We start from the raw sequence: 19,485 nt of genomic DNA, 5'->3' as shown, positions 1-19,485 counted from the left end.
GCAATTTGGCTTGACTTTTTGGCCGAGTCAAGCACTCGAAGAAAGTGTTTATTTCAGAAATACTTTTTTTATTGTTGATAGAGACAAAGACCACTTTATTTAGGTTGTAAACACCCATCTGGTTTTGTACATTTTGGATTTTCTTATTGTAAACAGTATCACAATAACACAAGCGTGTGCTTTAATACTCTGGCTTTGTGCTTTGATATCAGCACAATGGATTCTGAGTGGATTTTATTTATCTAATAACAACTGCAACCCATTTATTGAGTGTCTAGTAGTCTGTGTAAAAAACTCTCATTGAATTCCCACACAATAACTCCGCCCACTCCGCAAACCCTACACTCTCATTGGACTCCTCTGTAGGGGCGGGGTTTGTTATGTGTCTTTTGGCTTGGCACGTTTGTCCGCATTTTCAAACTGACTTACAGCTGCTTGGACGTGGGGATACCGGTGATCTGTCTCGTTTTTATTGAGTCCTGTGAGTTTCTTTGAAGTTATAAAACTTTTAGATTTAACCAGCATCAATCGTTGCTATAAACAGGTTGCAGCCAAGTATTTTTTAGTGCTTTTGACATTTTATCCGTGTCCAAAGCATAATTTCCACAAAACTGGCTTAAATGTAGTGAACTGAATCTTAAAGGAGTGAACTTAATATTTTTACTCGGTGCTTCGCAGACCGCCAGCGGGACTGTTAACGACAGACAGCGCAATGATGAACAGAAGCGGAATGGTCACAAACATTCGCACGAGGATAAGGAACGACCCCTTCAAAAACAACTATGACCTGGTCGGCAAAGAGCTTGGCAGGTAAAATCATCTTTTTCGTTTTATCTATTGGATGAAGTGTTTTAAAATGTATATGGTAAGTTTTCTGCAAGGCGTTAGACAAACTTGAGAATTAATTGGGAGTAAATTGTCGCCAGCTGGTTGCCAAAAGCTTGTTTGGCACGCGCACGTGTTTTCTAAATGTCATTGCACATTTGCAACACAAACACCTTAGGTTTAAACTTTAGTAATAATATTATTTTAAAATAAAGATTTGTTTTCCGTATACTTTTACTTTTTTAACGAATGATTGCGTAGCCTACAGCTTGCTTTCCTATACAACTCTATGCAGCATCTTTTTGCTGCAAGCAAACTTTGCAAATTACATTTTTTTGTGAGACATTAGATAAACCAAAACGGTCTATATCGCTCACGTGCAAACGTTTGCTGATTATGATTGGAGTAACGCTCGCTTGCACCATAAATAATGTTTTATAAAGACCAAAATATGCACACCTGGCTGGAAATATTTGTAACACCCCTTAACCCAAATATACAATATACAATAAAGGGCCATTCACACCAAGAACTAATATTATAAACTTACTGACAATTTTAGCATCCACACCAACCGTCTTTAACGTTACGCGAGCGTGCTACAGTTTCAGATTTTAATGCGCGAGCCCTTTAAATTAAATCGATTTTATTGGCTAAAATGTTCTTAAAAAATTCCTATGTGCCACTTGCTAAATAATAATAATAATACAGTGCCATCATTTAACTTATCTTACAGTTTCTCTTAAACACGTGTTTTCATTGACTTAAATATTGTTATGCTCCTTGGATCTGTTTTGTGGACACAGAGTCCGTATTGGGTGCCTTTGGATGCTTTGTTTTTCAGGATTTTCGTTCTTGTTGCCATCACGCATCATTTAGCTCAATTTGCCTGGGTAATTTGTGGTTTGAGCAGTAAAATGTCTTTATGTCAGAGTGGATTTAGTGCATTGTGTTCTTTGACGCTATAAAACTTCTCACGTTTTTCCTCTTTGTACCCACGTACAAGACGGCACATTGGATTCACTGTCTTGGAAACAGATTTGTCTGCGATGTCAGTGTCCTCATCATGGATTTTTCCTAAATTGAAAGCATTAGAAACACCACAGGAATGAGTCACAAGGCGGTTGTTATTTTTATAATGCTATCTGATCTTCTTATGGTAATGGTGCATTGAACAGAAGGTGGAATGCAGATGTTGGTGGATACTGAGCTAAACTGAAAGAGACGGTCTCGCGTTTCTTCAGTGGAACACAATCTGATCTCTTTCCCTCCTCTCTTTTCTGGCATATACTATCTCTTACACATCTACATGCATCATGCAAATATATGTAAGTGGATTTGCTGTATACACTTACAGTGGCCCGAAAAAGGTATTTGAACACTAAAGGCACCCTTGCAATGCTTAACTTGTTTTTCCATTCTCTAACAAAATACCAAACCAAGTGGTATTTATTTTAAGGAACGCTTGCACAATCACAGTTTTTAATTGCATCTTTATATCCATCATGATGCCAACTGGTTCAAGTAATTCTGTAATTCGCCAATAAGTTAACAATTTAACATAATTTGCATGCAAATTCCATGTAATGCAATGAAATGCATTTATTTTATGGCTTAAAGTATCTTTTGGGACCACCACTGTACATTCAAAATAAGTTAAAACTCACATTGTCTTGCCTGTGATTTTCTTTTTTTTTCTCTACATACAGGGACTAAAATAAAGACTGATCTATTTTAGTAATGGGTCAATCCTAAAATTCATTCTTTAACTCTCCAGATGAATATAAAATACCAACTGGCCTAGATTTGCTGCTAGTAGTATAAACAGTCACATACATACTGTACATTGCTTGCATCTGTCTAGCAGTGTTCTTTTGAGTAAGCACACGCATGCAAACCGAATGGCCAAACCATCTGGTCCTGTTGTCAGCACTTCATTCATTTGACACAAAGCTCCAACAGCAATTTCCATTATTATTCTGCAAGATCAAATCCAGAGTCTGTTCCCAGACAGCTATTTGTTGTTTATTTGATGGAAGATTAGTTATTTCGTTATCAGTTGTGTTTATTTCCGTTTATTTCCTGTCAATTTTTTTTCCCCGTATTTTGGATTTTTCTTTTATGATGGTTATATCTAAGGGAACATCTCCCATCCTCTCGCTTATATAAGCGGAGGAATGCTAAAATCTCCCACCTTAGTATTTGCATGGATGTCCCAATTTATAAGAGATCTTTTGAGGTGTGTCCTGTTTTTCTGAGATTGGATGGTATTTTAAGCATGTCATCTTTGAAAGTCCTCCAGAGTATCCCAAAATGAGTTTAACCCTAACCCTCAAAATCCACATTTTGATATGAGCCATTGCATTTGCAGTTTGTTGCGGCTGTTTGACATGCGGCTGTTGTGGTAATCTATCTCAAGGAGTCCAAAAAAGTAAGCAAGTTCAGTTGAGGATTGTCAGCCTGCTTGAATGGGAAATGTTGCTCTGTAGGATTGCGGGATGTTGACTTTGCCAATGAACCCTTCTGCCATACCAGTAGCAGACAAGCCAGCTGTGCATGGGATTTGGGCTTTTTCTTGATAATAGTGGTGTACGATTCCCCTCTAATAATGGATTGTGATTGTGTGCATCTGCATGTGCTTATGTGGGTATGCACACGTGCGTGCTTGTGGGCTTTAAATGTTTATTCATTCTTATTCTGACTTGCTCCGAAGGTGGCCATCTGGATGAGAGAATGAAACCGAGATGAGACAGTGAAAGAGTGACGGTTTGATGTTTACACAGGAAATCTAACCACAACTGTATCTGGGTCATCTAAAAAAGATAAATGCATGTACATTTCCTGCTCTCAGTAGCCGAGTCATTTGTTTAGTACAGCCATGACCTTTTTTGTGAATTAAATGCTGACAACGACTGAGATATTGCACTCGGGTGACTGCAAAAGCAATAGTACAGCAACCTGGCTGCCTCCAGTGATAAAATTGTCAGTTTAAGCAAACCAACAAGCCCTGTTTCATGACCCCCATCCAATTGTTTAGAGGTCTTTACCCTCCTTAACACCCTACTAAGAAGAAAGCATGTGAAATGTTAAGTTGGCAGAGAGAGTTATGGCAGCTAACATGCATAGGCATCATCATATTGTGTACTCCGTGTGAACTCGTGTAAGCTCTGCGAGAGCTCAGACGTTGTAACGTACTCCACCACAGCGTGCCAACCACACTCGTACGTTAAGCAGGAAATCCATAACAATGCTGGCAGTGGAAGCCTTTTTGGCATAGACCCCTGGAGGATTTTAAGGGGCTTTTCAGCATTCCACAACCTTGGGAATCGTTTCTTCCCAAACTGAGAAGAAAAATGTTTTGTTTTAGTCTGTGTTTGTTAGCTCTGTGGCCGTACACGGTATGCTATATATTTATCATGGACTTTTAGTTCAAGAACTTTTTTTGTATATGTCGCCCTAATTCACAGATTCAATAGCCATTTGCTGAGGCTTTAAGTAGCCTAACTAGAAGCTATATCAAAATCTTGGTGACCACCTGTGTGTCTGCGAGACTTAAGTAGGGTGTTAATGGAGACGTAGATGGAGGAGTCAAGCCGAAGACAGAGGCGAGGTCACCAAAGGCTGTATTTTGTTGGGAAGTGTCATGTTTGGTCATTGGCCAACTTGGATTGTGGGAGGAGCTGACACCATCGGCTCTCAATGGAGGAGTAGTGGAAGACTGGGTGGTCTGTCTATTGGGTCTTTACCACACACATAAAATAAGTGTCTCTTTAGGAGATTGCCAAAAGAGGAGGTGAGATGGGCGTGGCTAAGAGCCATTTGTCCCTCTCGCTGTCAGACAAGAGAATGTCTACACTGACAGGTTTGTCCTTTGTGTCTGCGCAGCACCCTGTGTGTCTTGACTGATAGACGTGGCTTTGGGAGGTCAGATGGGGGAGGCGACAGGAACACCGTTTTTGAATGACCTTGTGCAATTTTAGAGGGCTCCAACTGTCAGTCTTATCATTAGAGTGTCAGGCTCTCTCTGCATCAGAAGTTGTGGGAGGAAAAGATAATGAAAGGGTGAGAAATGGATGGGTTGAGAAAGAATGAAATGATGTCCGCACTTCACCAGCATTAGATCATCAGCCGAATTCAAAGGAAGTCAATTGATTTGTGTGTGTTGACAACTAAATAAAAGGATTGACGGCTTGATAGTTCTGTGGTAGTTCTGGTTTGACAACACAGTCTCATGGCAGTTCGTAACTGTTTTACATGGTGGCTAATAGTGCCGCAGGGATGCTGTATTTTTGTAGGCCAACCCTGGAAGTTAGCAGGACACTGGTTCCCTCACTAAAAAGCCTATTTATTTTTCCCATAAACTTCTGCATCATCGCAAAAAATAAGCTCTGTGTTCAACAAAAGTTTGACACACATTTTGTCCAACAAAATAATCTTCACAGATGAACACAATTTGTATAAATTTTTAAGTTTAAAGTAATTTACTAAAAATAAAAAATAAACTAAATTTGACTTCAAAATTCATAAAAGTTGTTCATTTGTGAAGGTTAACTTTTTGGACAAAATGTGTAAGTGTCATAAACTTTTGTTAAATACTGAACTTATTTTTTTGCGATGGTCCAAAAGTCTATGGGAAAAATGAATGGGCTTTTTAGCGAGGGAACCAATTTCCCGCTAACTTCTGGGGTTGGCCTCCATTGTATAAATTTGTACAATCTGCTTTAGATAATGGGTTCAGGGGTGGGACTTTAATATTTTTTCTAATTAAATGTTTGTTTGATTCGCATCATTTGAATTCATACAAAATAGCAATCTTGTAAAATAGTTATAAATTCATGTGAGGTTTGCATAAACCAATCGATTGGTGTAGGTCACGATTATAAAATTTCACTGACGGTTAATCGATTGTGACGATTAATTGTTTTGTTGCTTTGAAAAATGTAAAACTTTGAAATAATTTTCACATTGTTGTAATTATTTGATTTAAATATTTTGCAAGGTTTACCTGACAGTAAATATTAATACACAACACATATTTAAAAGTAATTATTTAATGAATTATCTTTCAAAAACTGGAAATTCTTGATGAGAAATAAACACAATAAAGTGTCTGAAAATAGCTGAAAATAAAATAAATTGACTATACCAAGCCATGCCTTAAATAGTAGCCAGTCCTACTAAGGTCATATTAGTACTGGACCACATGTCTGTAGTGGCTGCAAAAAAATCAATTCCTTACAGATCCTTAAGCATCCTTAACTTCCCTAAATTTGGAATTGCTGTTTTAGAAATGTATGTTTTAACAGGCAGTTCATACTGCTTATCAAAGTTTTGCAACGTTTCTTTAAATGCTGTTTTTTCCAATGTATTGAATGACTTTGCAATGTATTGCGTTACACTGTCAGTTAAGGAACGCCATCTGATACGGTCTCAATCATACAGGCGCTGCAGCTCCCCCTTGTGATTTTAGAGAGATGTTCAATCATCGTGGTGATCTGAAATCATTGCAATGAGGTCAAACAATTGCAATAAGATGATTATTTAGTTATTGTGACAGCCCCAGACTGGTGGTCATCAGTGATTATGCAGCAAAGTGAAATGCATAAGTGATAAAATGCCTTATTCATCCAATTAGAATTAAGAATTCCAGAGGGCTGTTTATTAAATAGTTTGTTTTTTTAAATGTATGTGCTTATTGTTGGCTCTTGGGACCAAATGTTGAATGCTCCCTCATATGTAAGTCACCTAAGCTAAATGTATTTTGAGGGTGTCATTGTCAAATAAAAGCCTAACAGTTGATTTAATCACCCTTGTGTTTGTGTGCCTGCAGGGGAAAGTTTGCAGTAGTTAAGAAGTGCGTGAAAAAGGCTACTGGGAAAGAACATGCTGCTAAGTTCCTAAGGAAAAGACGGAAGGGTCAGGACTGCCGTGGTGACATCCTGAACGAGATCGCCGTTCTGGAATCAGCGGAGGCCAATCCATATGTGGTGGCGCTGCATGAGGTCTATGAGACCGCCTCCGAGATCATCCTCGTTTTAGAGTGGTAAGACACACTACAGACAAGTTTACAGCTGTAAAGCGTAATGTAACTGGAAGTGGGTTTGTCTTGGCGTGCAATAGTTTTATATTTCAATTCACAAGTGCTTTAAAATTACTGCTTCAGAGTAGGAGCTTAGAGGGCTGTTTGGTCTGCGTGTTTGTTTGTACCTTTCTGTCTTCTGCCGCAGACCGCAGTTGAACTAGTTCTTCTTTTAACCAATGCTACTCATTGTTCCAATGCAAAACCATAAAGTAGCTCCTATGAGAATTCACTGTTCTAGCCCCTCACGAAGGGTCAAATCAGGACAAACTCGCCTCATGTCTCAGAGGACATTTCATAGCCTGACCACATCGCAACGATCTCAGATTCAGACTAAACCGATTTCCTTGCCTGTGGTGTTTTCTGGTAAACTCCAGTGTCACTTGTGAAATTGTTTGAGAGTGATTCATATATATTGTGTCTTATTCATGCAATATATCTGAAAAGCATACAAATGATTTAAAATATGATCTCATTACATCATTACATTTAAAAATTGTGATATCATAAAACGTCATCAGCCTATTTTGATGCTGTTGCTGTTATTTTTTTAAAAGTCCACAGGGCCAAATTTGGACACCCATGTATGACTGTCATCTAAGACGTAATCACACTTTTTTTGGGCTTTTCCAGTAACGCAGTAGATGTACTAATGATGAGGAAATGATGGGTCATTACGGTTTAAATGCTTTACGTAAGCTTTGTTCCTCGGAATCTTTTATATCAGCCTATTTTTCCTCTTAATTTGTTGAAGGCATTTCTTGTTTTTTCCTGCCGACTGTTTACGCAAACTCCCAACTTGAGTTTCGACAGCCCTTTACTTTGCGTGTCGGTCTGCAGAGGCAGGATGCTGTCTGGTTGAATGACAGAGGTTTTGAGAGTTCTGCTCTGCTTGAAAGGTAGCTTTCAAAAAAATAGTAAGCCACTTCCTGCACACTGCTAAGCCACTTCCTCTGAACAGACAGCTGTGTGTTAATCTATGGCGCATGTAATCACGCACATCGGCATGCAGGCAGACAACCTGTCGAGTGTGTTTACCTTAAAAGGAATTAATTTTTTTTCTCAGCTTACAGTTCGCATTGTTGTGAATTTAGCCGCAACAGTCAAGGTCTGTTTGAAGATGCCATATGTTAACATGCAGATACTCCTTATGACTGTGAGGAATGCTGTGCATTTTTTTTGTCATGCACTTTGTTTTAATAAGAACCGGTTTAGTAAAAACCTTAGAATTTTTGATTAGTAGTTTTTTTTTGGATTTTTGTTTTTGTTTTGCATGCCTGCTCGTATTTGTTTGTGCTTGCATGTTTGAACACTCTGTTCAATGTTGTTAGGAACAATGTCTTATTTTTGTTCTGGAGTTAGTTAAATCCTAACTCGACGTGGGCAGGTTCAGATGTAAAACCAGTTAAACCAAAGAGACAGACAGAAACACTTCAATTTCCATATCCTGTGGCTTTTCTTCTAAAAGCAGACACATTCGCTTGCATGTGCAATGCATCACCACATCCTCTGTTGTCAGAAACTGAGTTCTCATCTTTGCTCTTTAATGTTTAAAAACAGGCTATTGTGAGATGAAGAATAAGTAAGGTCATAATTAAATGTACCTAACATACACAAACACCCCACATAAATTTGTGAAGACCAGCAAAGGCTTACAAAGATAATTTATGGCCCGGTTTCACAAATGATGCATAGCTTAAGCCAGGATTAGGCCTTAGTTAATTTATGACATTTATGTAGGTTTTATAAATGTGTGCATACTGAAAAATACCAAAATATCAGAAATTATTGCAATTGCAATAGCATTACCATTTTTTTTAAGCAAGGTATCATACACTGCATTTTCCCTCCGATATTGTTCAGCCCTACTTTACTGGTCTGCATCTTGAAACAAAACAATGCTGCCGATCAATATTAAGATATGTCTGAGTGCAAGTTTTTTCAGTTAAGACCGCTCAAATGTGCATTTTAGTCTGGGACTAGGCTTAAGGCTTGTCTGCGAAACCAATCTTAAAGGTTTTAGAGCGTGATTCAAATCTAGTAATAGACCTTGTTTTATATTTCAGTCTCCCCTTGGCTGTTAAATGTAATGTGTATGTATTGTTAGTTATTTCTAGTAAAAAATGTGCTATTGTTTTGCCAGGCAATTGGACTGAGAAGAAAAAAATTTAGTCTTTAATTTTAAGGAAGGGCTGTAAAACTAAAAATACTATAAAATGGACTGTTTTGACCAGTAAGCAGGCCACCCAGAGCAATTCTAGTTACAATCTGGCAACCATCCTAAACACCCTAGCAACCACCTGGAACACCCAAGAACCAAATAGCAATCGCTTGACAAGTTGTTTCAAGCTATTTGTCAGTTTATCACAGACTGGTGCGTTTCTTTGGAAAATGTAAAAAATCTGGTTAAGCTACCTGTGGTGTTTCTTCGCCTACCTGTGGTTATCTTTTAAGCTCTTATGTAACTCTGCTTGTCAGCAGTCATCATCTTAATCACTCGTCTGCTTCTGATCAAACGCCTTCGCTTCTCTGACACGCAGTGTTCGGTGGTTTCTTAAATCTCTTTGACCGATGGAAATGAACAGTGTCCAGCTGACTCTAGTTCAGCTCACTGTTAATCCCCCAGTGAGGCCGGAGATGCGGGGCATCTGGTTTTTGCAGAGTCTTGATGGCAGATGGTGAGCAACTCTGAAAAGCGAGGGTCTTTTTAGAGGTTGCGTCTCATTTGCTGGGATTTTTAGTGGCATGATATTGCTTTAAATTCTTTTTATGGTGCCTCTGCTGTTGGTCGTAGTCATTTTGAGTAGTTTTGTTTTATTTTTCCTGTTACAAAGCTTGGACATAAAAATGAAGGATAAGTTTCTCATGAGGGGGACTACACTGTTTATAGTCCTGCTACAGATAAGCTCCTTGTTGTTTTTATTTATTTTTTAAAGTTTGTTTGAAAAGGGACTCCACATTCTCATGGCTGACGACCAGAAAGTGAACAGCCACTATATTTTATATTTTTAACCTTTTAAAGACGTTGTACATGACACACAGCCCGAATCTTATTTTTAAATCCCAGCTTAAGGCCAAGTTTAACCCTAGGTTAAGTCTATGCCCTTTTTCATACCTTAGACAGCTTTTGTAAGCTCAACTGGGAATTGTTGCACATTTTATTATAACGATTCTTCATTGGATGCCTAACCATTAATCAGTCTCCAGAATAACTGTATAAATGTTTTAAGTGTCCTGTCTTGCACAATACCAAATGTTTTAGTACATGAAAGGATGCTCGGTAGTGGTCGTGTCCGCAGATTTATTTCAGGCTATGCTTCTAATACTTGGAAGTGTTGTGATTGGAGAGTGGAGGATTTATTAGATTAGAGGACTGGAGTTGTTTTGATGAATTTTATTAAAGGGCGCTGAAAGGTTCTCGTATCCCAATTTCCTTCATTTTTATTTGACTCCGATGGCTCATCTGATCAGCAGTACCTATAATTCCCTATTTATACAGCTGGTTTCATCAGTTATGCAACACAGACATCACACTTGCACACAAATACATAAAGTACAGAACATCTAATAGATAAAAGCAGTGTGTATGTATGCGTAAGAAAACGTGTGCGGCCTTAAATCCACTACACATGGGCCTGATTTTTCATTGCCCAAAGGACTATCCGCCTTGCAAATACTTTTCGGCCCCCCAACCCCTGACAAAGTTACACAAGACTGAGTTTTACCTCTTTGCTGGTACCCAGAAGTCTCATTTAATTTAATAATTAGACATCTTGCTTGAGACATGTCTGTTTTAATGAGTGTGTTTGAAATTATTGGTTAAGAACGCGAACACCTGCCATTTTAGATTACATGATGTGTATGGTGTATCTGTGTACTACTTTTGGTTGCTGGGTAATTCTTATGAGCTACTGGTTTATTGAAGTTATGAGATCTGTTGTAAACTATATGAAACTTGCATTTGATATCAGTCTGGGACAGTGACCTTGCGTTTGCATCACTGACAGTGATGTCAGATATAGATTTAGATAATAGACATTAAACACACATGCACACTTGGTTTTTTTTAGTGTTAATTTATTTTCATTTAAAAATGTATGCCCACTGCGGGGGATTTTGAGGTTTGCAAATTAGATGCAACAGACTCACCCACATACTCCGGATGCCCAGCATTGTTATCTTTGTCATGTTTGCCACTCATTAAAACTGAGATTTACATTGTCTGCCCCTCTCTTTCTCTCTCAGTGCTGCCGGAGGTGAAATTTTTAACCAGTGTGTCGCTGACAATGATGAGGCCTTCACAGAGAAAGATGTCATCCGATTGGCCCGGCAGATTCTGACAGGAGTGGCCTGTCTCCATCAAAACAATGTAGTCCATCTGGATCTTAAGGTGAGAGGAATTTTCACTAGAGGCCTGTAATGTCTCAAAGTCATACTACACTGTCAAAACTCTTAGCAATCATCATGTTTCAGACCTCACCAAAATAAACCGTCGCCTATGTTTTTTCTAAAATCCTAAAAATGTGCAAGTCACTGCATTAATGTTCACAGTCATTGACTTAAAGGACAAGTTCAGTATTGTACACTTAAAGCTCTGTTTATGATAAAATAGAACGATTTTGACTGAAGTTTGGACATGTTGTGCTGGCCTGAGGGTTTTTGGGTGTTTCTTGTATCACCTCCCACCTCTATAGTGGGTTTATAGGTGCACAGGAACAATCCTTTCTAAAATGCATTAAACTTTCGTTTGCAGGGACGTGGGGCTCGCCGAGTGGTCAGGGGTGTTCACTGATGTGCTCACACAAAAATCGCTGCAAAAGACGCATTCCAACAGGTTTTATCGTAGTTTTTGTCCAACTCCATTGACTTGTATTAGATGTGCTGTGAGGTACGGTATTACTCCGCGCCGGGAACTTTGTTTGTATTCTTGCAATTGGCAAAGGTGGATTATCGCCACCAACTGGGCTGGAGTGTCTATTATTCAAGCTCTCAATGGAAGAATATACGGGTGTGAGGCGTTTGGAAAAATAGGTCCACAAGTTTACAACGAATGCTAAAACACATGTTGGAAAGCATCTTTTGCAGCGATTTTTGTGTGAGCATATCGGTGAACACCCCTGACCACTCGGTGAGTTTCACGTCTTTGTAAACGAAAGTTTGATGTTCCAGTGCACCTCTACGGCCCATTGTAGAGGTGGGAGGTGAAACAAGAAACACCCGAAAATTCTTGGGCCAGCATAATATGTCCAAATTTCAGTCAAAACCGTTCTATTTCATCATAAACAATCTGAAAACAGGGCTTTGGGTGTAAAATACCGAACTTTTCCTTTAATGCCATATCTGTAATGCGCTATTTCAGATATACTTGCATGGGACCATGAGAAAAAGCAATGCTTTGTTTTCATCTGCCAATAAACTCTTGGCTTTCATTGGGTGTTTGGTTTTCTTTAATAACACTTGTTGCATAACATGATGCAGAGGTCAGCACTTGTTAATCGTAACCATACTGAGCATCTTTCTTTAATTTGCTCTTTAACAAGGTGTCTCAACATTAGAGGTTCTGTGATGTTTATGAGACCGGCCTCGGGCCAAAGAACAGAGAGAGCAGGTGCGAAGGTGTGGAGCCATTTAGCCGAAAAACTCCCTTCAAAATGTGGCTTCACAAGTCTCGGAATGTAGCACTCATGTCTAATGGGCCGTCACCATACTATAACTTTTTATGTGAAGAACAGGGCCAAAATTTAAATTTGAGATATACTGTACAGTAGGACTAAATCAACACCGCTTGTGATTGTCCAGTATTCCCAGTGTTGTTCAGTCGGTGAACCTGACCTGTTAATACAGGTAGCAGTACGAAGTAATTCAAACAGGGCATGATGTTACTGATGGATAATTTAATTAAGCATTAATGCTTGGGTGTGTGTAAACTTAAAACCGTTTTAATCTGGCTTCTTCTGCCTTGGGATACCGAACGCTCATTTATTTTAAATGAGTTAATCGGGTGTGTGTTTGAAATGGAAGCCATTTGATAATGTGTAGTTTAAGTTTTCCATTAAGTTAAAAAGCCATAATTATTAGCCATTTTTCCAAGTGTGTGTAACTGCAGGAAAGATCTGTTTCCCACAAATATACTTAACAGATTCTTAGGTCAACTTTGAATTCATGTTGCATATTTTCTTGTCTTTTCCAGCCTCAGAACATTTTGTTGACCAGCGCTCAGCCTCTAGGTGATATCCGTATTGTTGATTTCGGCTTGTCTCGGCGGGTTGACAGCGCAGAGGTTCGGGAGATCCTGGGCACTCCTGAGTATGTGGGTGAGTCGGATGCCTCTAATTTGCAAACCTCAAAAACCCCCACGGAGCTGCACACGGTGTGAATAGAGTAGCAAATAACAGGGTAAAGGTGAAGGCTTCTCATCGTAGTGTAATGAAGAGGAGTGGGAAAAAAAGGCTGCTTTCTAGGTCAAATTAAAGCTTGTCCACCCCCTCACTCTACTGAGAAAGAACTTGAAAGCATTGCGATATCTTTGAGGACATTTTTGGGATGTTTAGTCAATGATCTTTGCTTTGAAAAATGAATGCACTCCTTTCATAGTCTTGCTGTTCACCTTGAATTTCACAGATACTCTATCTAAATGAGAATGACCCTTACACTGTTAAAAAGCTAAGTTGGTTCAACTTAAAGGAAAACCCCACCGTTTTTCAATATTTTACTATGTTCTTACCTCAACTTAGATGAATTAATACATACCCATCTTCTTTCAATGCGTGCACTTTTAATCTTTGTACAGCGCTTCTTAAGTGTGTTGGCATTTAGCCTAGCCCCATTCATTCCTATGGCTCCAAACAAAAAGTTTAACTTTGTGCCACCATACGTACTCATGTAACTTCTCATGTAACAGTCTTTAAATAGCAAAAACATGGAAGTGTTTGGTGGATTCTAAGTTCATCCCTGTTTGGATCTTAAAGGAATAGTCCATTTTCTTAAAAGAAAAATCCAGATAATTTACTCGCCACCATGTCATCCAAAATGTTATTGTCTTTCTTTGTTCAGGCGAGAAGAAATTGTTTTTTGAGGAAAACATTGCAGGATTTTTCTCATTTTAATGGACTTTAATAGAGCCCAACATTTAATACTTAACTCAACACTTAACAGTTTTTTTCAAAGGACTCTAAACGATCTGAAGCGAGGCATAAGGGTCTTATCTAGCGAAACGATTGTCTTTTTGACAAGAAAAATAAAAAATATGCAGTTTTAAACCACAACTTTTCGTCTAGGTCCGATCCAACGAGAAATTGTGGTTTAAAAGTGTATATTTTTATTGTCAAAAATGGTTTCGCTAGATAAGACCCTTATGCCTCGTTTGGGATCGTTTATAGTCCTTTGGGGGAGGCTGTTAAGTGTTGAGTTGAGTGGTGAGTGTTGGGCTCTATTGGGGTCCATTGAAATGAGAAAAATCCTGCAGTGTTTTATTTAAAAAAGCATGGTTTCTTCTCGACTGAACAAAGAAAGACATCAACATTTTGGATGACATGGTAGTGAATAAATTATCTGGACTATTCCTTTAAGGAATGAATGGGGCTAGGCTAAATGCTAACACTTTCACAAGGCGCTGTACAGGATTAAAAGTGCACGCATTAAAAAAAGTTAAGAACATAGTAAAATATTGAAAAATGGTGGTGTTTTCCTTTAAAGCAAGTTACCTGGTTGCCTTAAAATGAATTTAAAAGTTTTTAATTCCACTCAAAAATATTAAAATGTAAAAAATGTTATCAACAAAATGTAATAAAAGCCAACTAGGTAACTTACTTTTTAAAATTGAACTTTTTAAATCCTGATTTGTTGTAAATTACTTGCCTCATATAAGCTACTTAAAAAAATCTGTGCAAACATATTTTTGTTGTGCTCCTCAAATAGTTTTATAGGTTCTTGAAAATAATGGGTAGCATTTTCTGACCCTTAACCTAATGTATGTTAGCCGGCTGATTTGAACACTTTCTGAGAAACTGAAAATTAATACTTGACTCTTAGTTCTTTGATCCCCTATCAGACGTTTGATAAATGTGTTTTGTTTCCTTTTAGCTCCTGAAATTCTGAACTATGAGCCCATCAGCAAAGCTACTGACATGTGGTAAGTTTAACTCATTGGATGTTCAGAGTCCAGGGTGTGTGTGTGTGTGTGTGCGTGCGTGCGTGTGTGTCTTCAAACTACAGTACGTGACCGTAATGAAGTAACATAAATGCCATTTAGCCTAGTTACATTTTATGTTGTGATGACTTCTGGTGAAATAGGGCATATAAAGCAGAATTAGTTATACTAAGGATGGTATTACTGTTATCCAGTAGTACAATAAATCCTTTCAGTAATGCTTGTTATCAGTGTGCTTCTATTCAGAATGTGCAATCCATTTACGGCTTGTTGATAGTCTAGATAAGATATTGCCTAAAATATTCGCTTGTTGGTTCTCACGCATCTGTTTTGTGTTCGTCATGGACAACATGCTCCTTTTCTTCATTATTCTTCTGTGTTTACATATTTTAAGAAGGGATTTAGACAGTGTTAAGCAGGGGTAGCCAAACTTGGTCCTAGAGGGACTCTTGCAGAGTTTCTAGTATGCTTAGTTAGCCACCTCAGGTGTAGTTTGAGTTAAAATCTGCCCTCCAAGACTGACTTTGGGTACCCCTGGTGATTATTTTCTTTTTGGCTTAATGTTTTTTTTTTTTGCAATGCTACTCTAAAGCAACACCTTGAAAATGACCAATAGCACGCACTGTACCCAAATTGGATAATTTTCCTTTACTGACCTTTGTTTCCTCTCTTGCCCTACAGGAGTATCGGGGTACTAATTTACGTCATGCTGACAGGAGAGTCGCCATTTCTTGGTGAAGAAAAGCAGGAGACCTACCTAAACGTCTCCCAGGTCAATGTGGACTACTCGCAAGATGTGTTTCAGGGAGTGTCAGACCTCGCTGTGGATTTCATCCAATCACTGCTTATCAAAAACCCCAGGTAGGGGAACAGGCTGTTATTTTTGAGGTTGGCAGCTATGGGAAAACGACAGTCATGCTGTAGTTTTGTAAAGACAAACTTATATAACCTGACTGATGGAGTGAGTGTGCTTGGCTCCGGCCCAGTCAGTGGAATAATAAACTGGGCGTCTGATCTCAAGCTTCAATCTCTCATTAAAATGTAATGGCCTCTTGGTTTAGAATATACAGTGAAATGATCCTTGCAGTCCTACTGTTTTCCCACATCACTGGGCTTTTTGCTGCAACTGATGAACGGTGAAAACCATTTCGGGCATGTTGGTAACTAAAATCAGTTCGGATCTGTCGCCATCGTGGCTCTATGTAAAACGATAGCATGCTGATTCAGGACTGTAATCCGCATCCCATAAAACCTAATAGCTGTAGATTATCACTACAGTGAATGCAAGAGAGGGAAAATAAGAGCGCTTAAAGCTATGTGGAAAAATACTTTTGAGTGCAAGTAATTTTGGCTAAATAAGACCCCTGGGAAAAACCTCCTTCACATTTTTATACTTCTAGGAACTTTTTTATTAGATTTGTCTGTCAACCAAAATGTTTTTATCTTATCTCTGCAGAGAACGTGCAACAGCCGAACAGTGTTTAAACCATCCGTGGTTGAGCGGCGACATTCATCACCATGCTGTGGACGCATCTCTCGATGAGCAGGAAGCCAGCCAATCAGAATCCAGCCAATCAGAATCCGAACCCGAAAGTCCTGTCCCTTCTCCGGAGCTTGTTGTCATACCATCATATCCCACTTACCCGAGCCAGGGCGAGCTTAAGACTGGTCGGGACACTTTCAGTTTCTCTGATCCATTCCCATCACGCAATGACATAAAACAAGAGCTCATCTGTTGAACTGACACGGTTGCCCAATCTGCAGCCAATGAGGCTTCTCCGTGATTGACTGATGGGCTCGAAACCCGCCAAACTGGTTTGGACTGGACTGCAGCGATTTGCTCAGGTGTTTGTGTCACCAAGTCTGTCTAATGTTGTGTCAGATACATAACCGTCTGTTGTTGAGATTCGACCTCCCTTACGACCACAGAGATCTGCGCGTGCATCTACAACAAATCCAGATGAGCAATCTGAACTTTATTAGCCCAATTAAAGCATTCTTTACTGCTATAAGGCTCTTAAATACTCCACAATGGACTGATTTATTATTTCAGCGTGGATTGAACCTTTCTCTGCTGTCTGTATTTGTTTTAAAACTCATGCTGGAGTCTCCCCAGGAAGCACCTACTGCGTTGTAGAAAGGAAAACGAAAGCGGAGGAATCCTGCTATTGATTTAACCACCATCATTCTTCATTGGACCAAGTCAAGTTGTTTTTTCCCATTAGAACCAGCTTTAAAGTCACAATCCCATTGTCTAATATAACCTTACCCTCAAGGCTCTTCTCAAGCAGAGAAGGTTTTTCATTTTTTGTTACATCAAATCCAAATGTTGGTTTGCACCAAACTTCAGGAGTGGTTTCTGTGATAAACTTTTAGACTCGCAGAGACCTCTTGTTCTAGCACTTTTAGAGAAGAAAAAAAATGTATATATTTAAATCTCCCCACAAGCACATTAAGTTGTTAAAGATGATGTGTTCATTTGTACCAACAATCCACATTTTGTTTCTCGTACACCATTTTTGTCGAGTGCCACAAAACCACTTTCTGTTTTTAGTCATTATACAAAGTTTGCTATAATTGCACATGTCTTGTACCATTGTTGTTGTTTTTTTATTTGAACATCTTTGTATGTTGTTTTATTGTTTGGTAGAGCATCATGGGTAAGAAGTTAATTTTCCAGTTTGCCAGTGATGGACAGAGGCTTGTTTTGTGACCGAGTGACGTTTGTGGTTTAAATAAGGATTTGTGTGTTTTAGACAGTTGTGGGAGATGTTTGGATTTTGATAACAACAGAGCACAACAAACAAAAGTCTTTGATTTATTTGTACATTTATTTTAAGAAATATTGTATAAAAAAGTATTTTTCTACAGTCATTGTGTTTTATGATTAATATGAGAAAATAAAAAAAGATTGTAATATTAAATAATAAGAATTTTTAACCAGTTGTGCTTGTAAATGGTTTGCACTTGTGTCCAATTGGACAACTTACTTGTATTATTGGCATGCCTGGCAAAATATTGAAGAAAATAAATGATCGTTTTTGTATTAAATGTATGTAGACTCTGTTTTTTGCATAACTCTGTCAGTGTCTGATATAGTTTTAAGTGTATTTGAGGTATAAAACTAGACGCAGCATGCCTGAAGATTTGATGTGGTGATTCTTCTTACAGGAAGTCTTTAGACCTGCTTTACAAGAACATCATGCAAGCATTCTTAAAAATTTAAAAGATATTCATGGCCATAAAACAGATCAATGGTATCGACAGGGAAGGTAATTTCTCACTGCAAATTTTTTTTGCGTGAAAATATGTGCTTTCGCTCTCAATATTCAAAGACGCATACAGGAAATGCCAGTCTATGTTTTTTAAAGTGCAGTGTTCCTGCATTCTTCTACAAACACACACAGGTTAAACAACATTGATGTCTGCCAATAATTCTTGTTTTAATATGCTTTTCCTCCCTCCCTGTGTGTGTGTGTGTGTGTGTGAGCTTCCTCCTGAACACACACATACAGACTCCCACCCTGTTGCATTGAGTTTCCATTTCTCCAGGGAATCTGAAAAACATGCTGATGTTTTTCAACCAAGATGACTGGTCAGAGAAATTATGTGTTTTCCTGTTATTTTTTCTCCTCTTTTTTTTCATCTTCAAATAATGCTGCATTGTTTAACTCACTTTTGTTGCACTCTTTTTAAGAAGAAAAACTTCCTGTCATTACTTTCTGCAGTGCTAACAAAAACTTGAGCATTTTTATTAATCAAATTAACCAATACTGAAAGATGGCCGCCACTTTCGCTTTGTGTGAATTTTTATTGACATGCATGGAGGCAACTGATGTTTCACATTTCATTTTACAGGGTAATATATCATGCGCTGCCATTCAGATGTTTAGGGTCACTTCACTAAAATGTTTCTTATGCTTTTAAAAATCGTTTCATCTAAGGGCGTATGCCTAAATGTTGAAATTATTTTCGTAGACAAAAACCATAACTCTGTCTCCGCACAGCTGACACAAATTTAAAAATGTTTCCTTAAAGGTTGTGGTAACACTTAAGGTTGTGTTAGTAAATGTATTAGCTAACGTGAACAAACAATGAGCAATATAGTTTTCCAACAATTATTAATTCTTGTTAATGGGGACGTATCATGAATATCTGACTTTTTCCATGTTTAAGTGCTATAATTGGGTCCCCAGTGCTTTCTACAACTTAAAAAAAGGGAAAAAGAACAACCCAGTAACTTTTGGTAAATCATTCTCTGCAAACATGAACAAAAATTAGGCCATTGAAATTGTGATGTCAGAAGGGGATTATTCCACCCCTTAATCTGCACTATCCAACCACGGCACTGCCATTTAGTGCAGAGATGAGCTCATTTGCATTCGGCACATTTTGCTCACACCTCCAAAGTGTCAATTTTAACATGCTATAA

The 19,485-nt window shown here is 38.4% G+C and overlaps 1 protein-coding gene across 1 annotated transcript; it reads left to right on the top strand.

Moving 5' to 3' along the window:
- The first annotated feature begins 337 nt into the window (after positions 1 to 337).
- Positions 338 to 18,104, top strand: stk17al (serine/threonine kinase 17a like). The gene is made up of 8 exons (XM_055194268.2): positions 338 to 481; positions 679 to 810; positions 6,656 to 6,868; positions 11,150 to 11,294; positions 13,095 to 13,218; positions 14,987 to 15,035; positions 15,735 to 15,914; positions 16,510 to 18,104. The coding sequence occupies exons 2-8, from the start codon at positions 713 to 715 to the stop codon at positions 16,790 to 16,792; spliced, it is 1,092 nt and encodes a 363-aa protein (XP_055050243.2). The 5' UTR covers positions 338 to 481; positions 679 to 712; the 3' UTR covers positions 16,793 to 18,104.
- The last annotated feature ends 1,381 nt before the right edge of the window (positions 18,105 to 19,485 follow it).

The sequence above is a fragment of the Misgurnus anguillicaudatus genome, chromosome 19 (assembly GCF_027580225.2).
Source record: "Misgurnus anguillicaudatus chromosome 19, ASM2758022v2, whole genome shotgun sequence".
NCBI classification, from domain to species: domain Eukaryota; kingdom Metazoa; phylum Chordata; class Actinopteri; order Cypriniformes; family Cobitidae; genus Misgurnus; species Misgurnus anguillicaudatus.
This window is presented reverse-complemented; position numbering and strand designations above follow the sequence as displayed.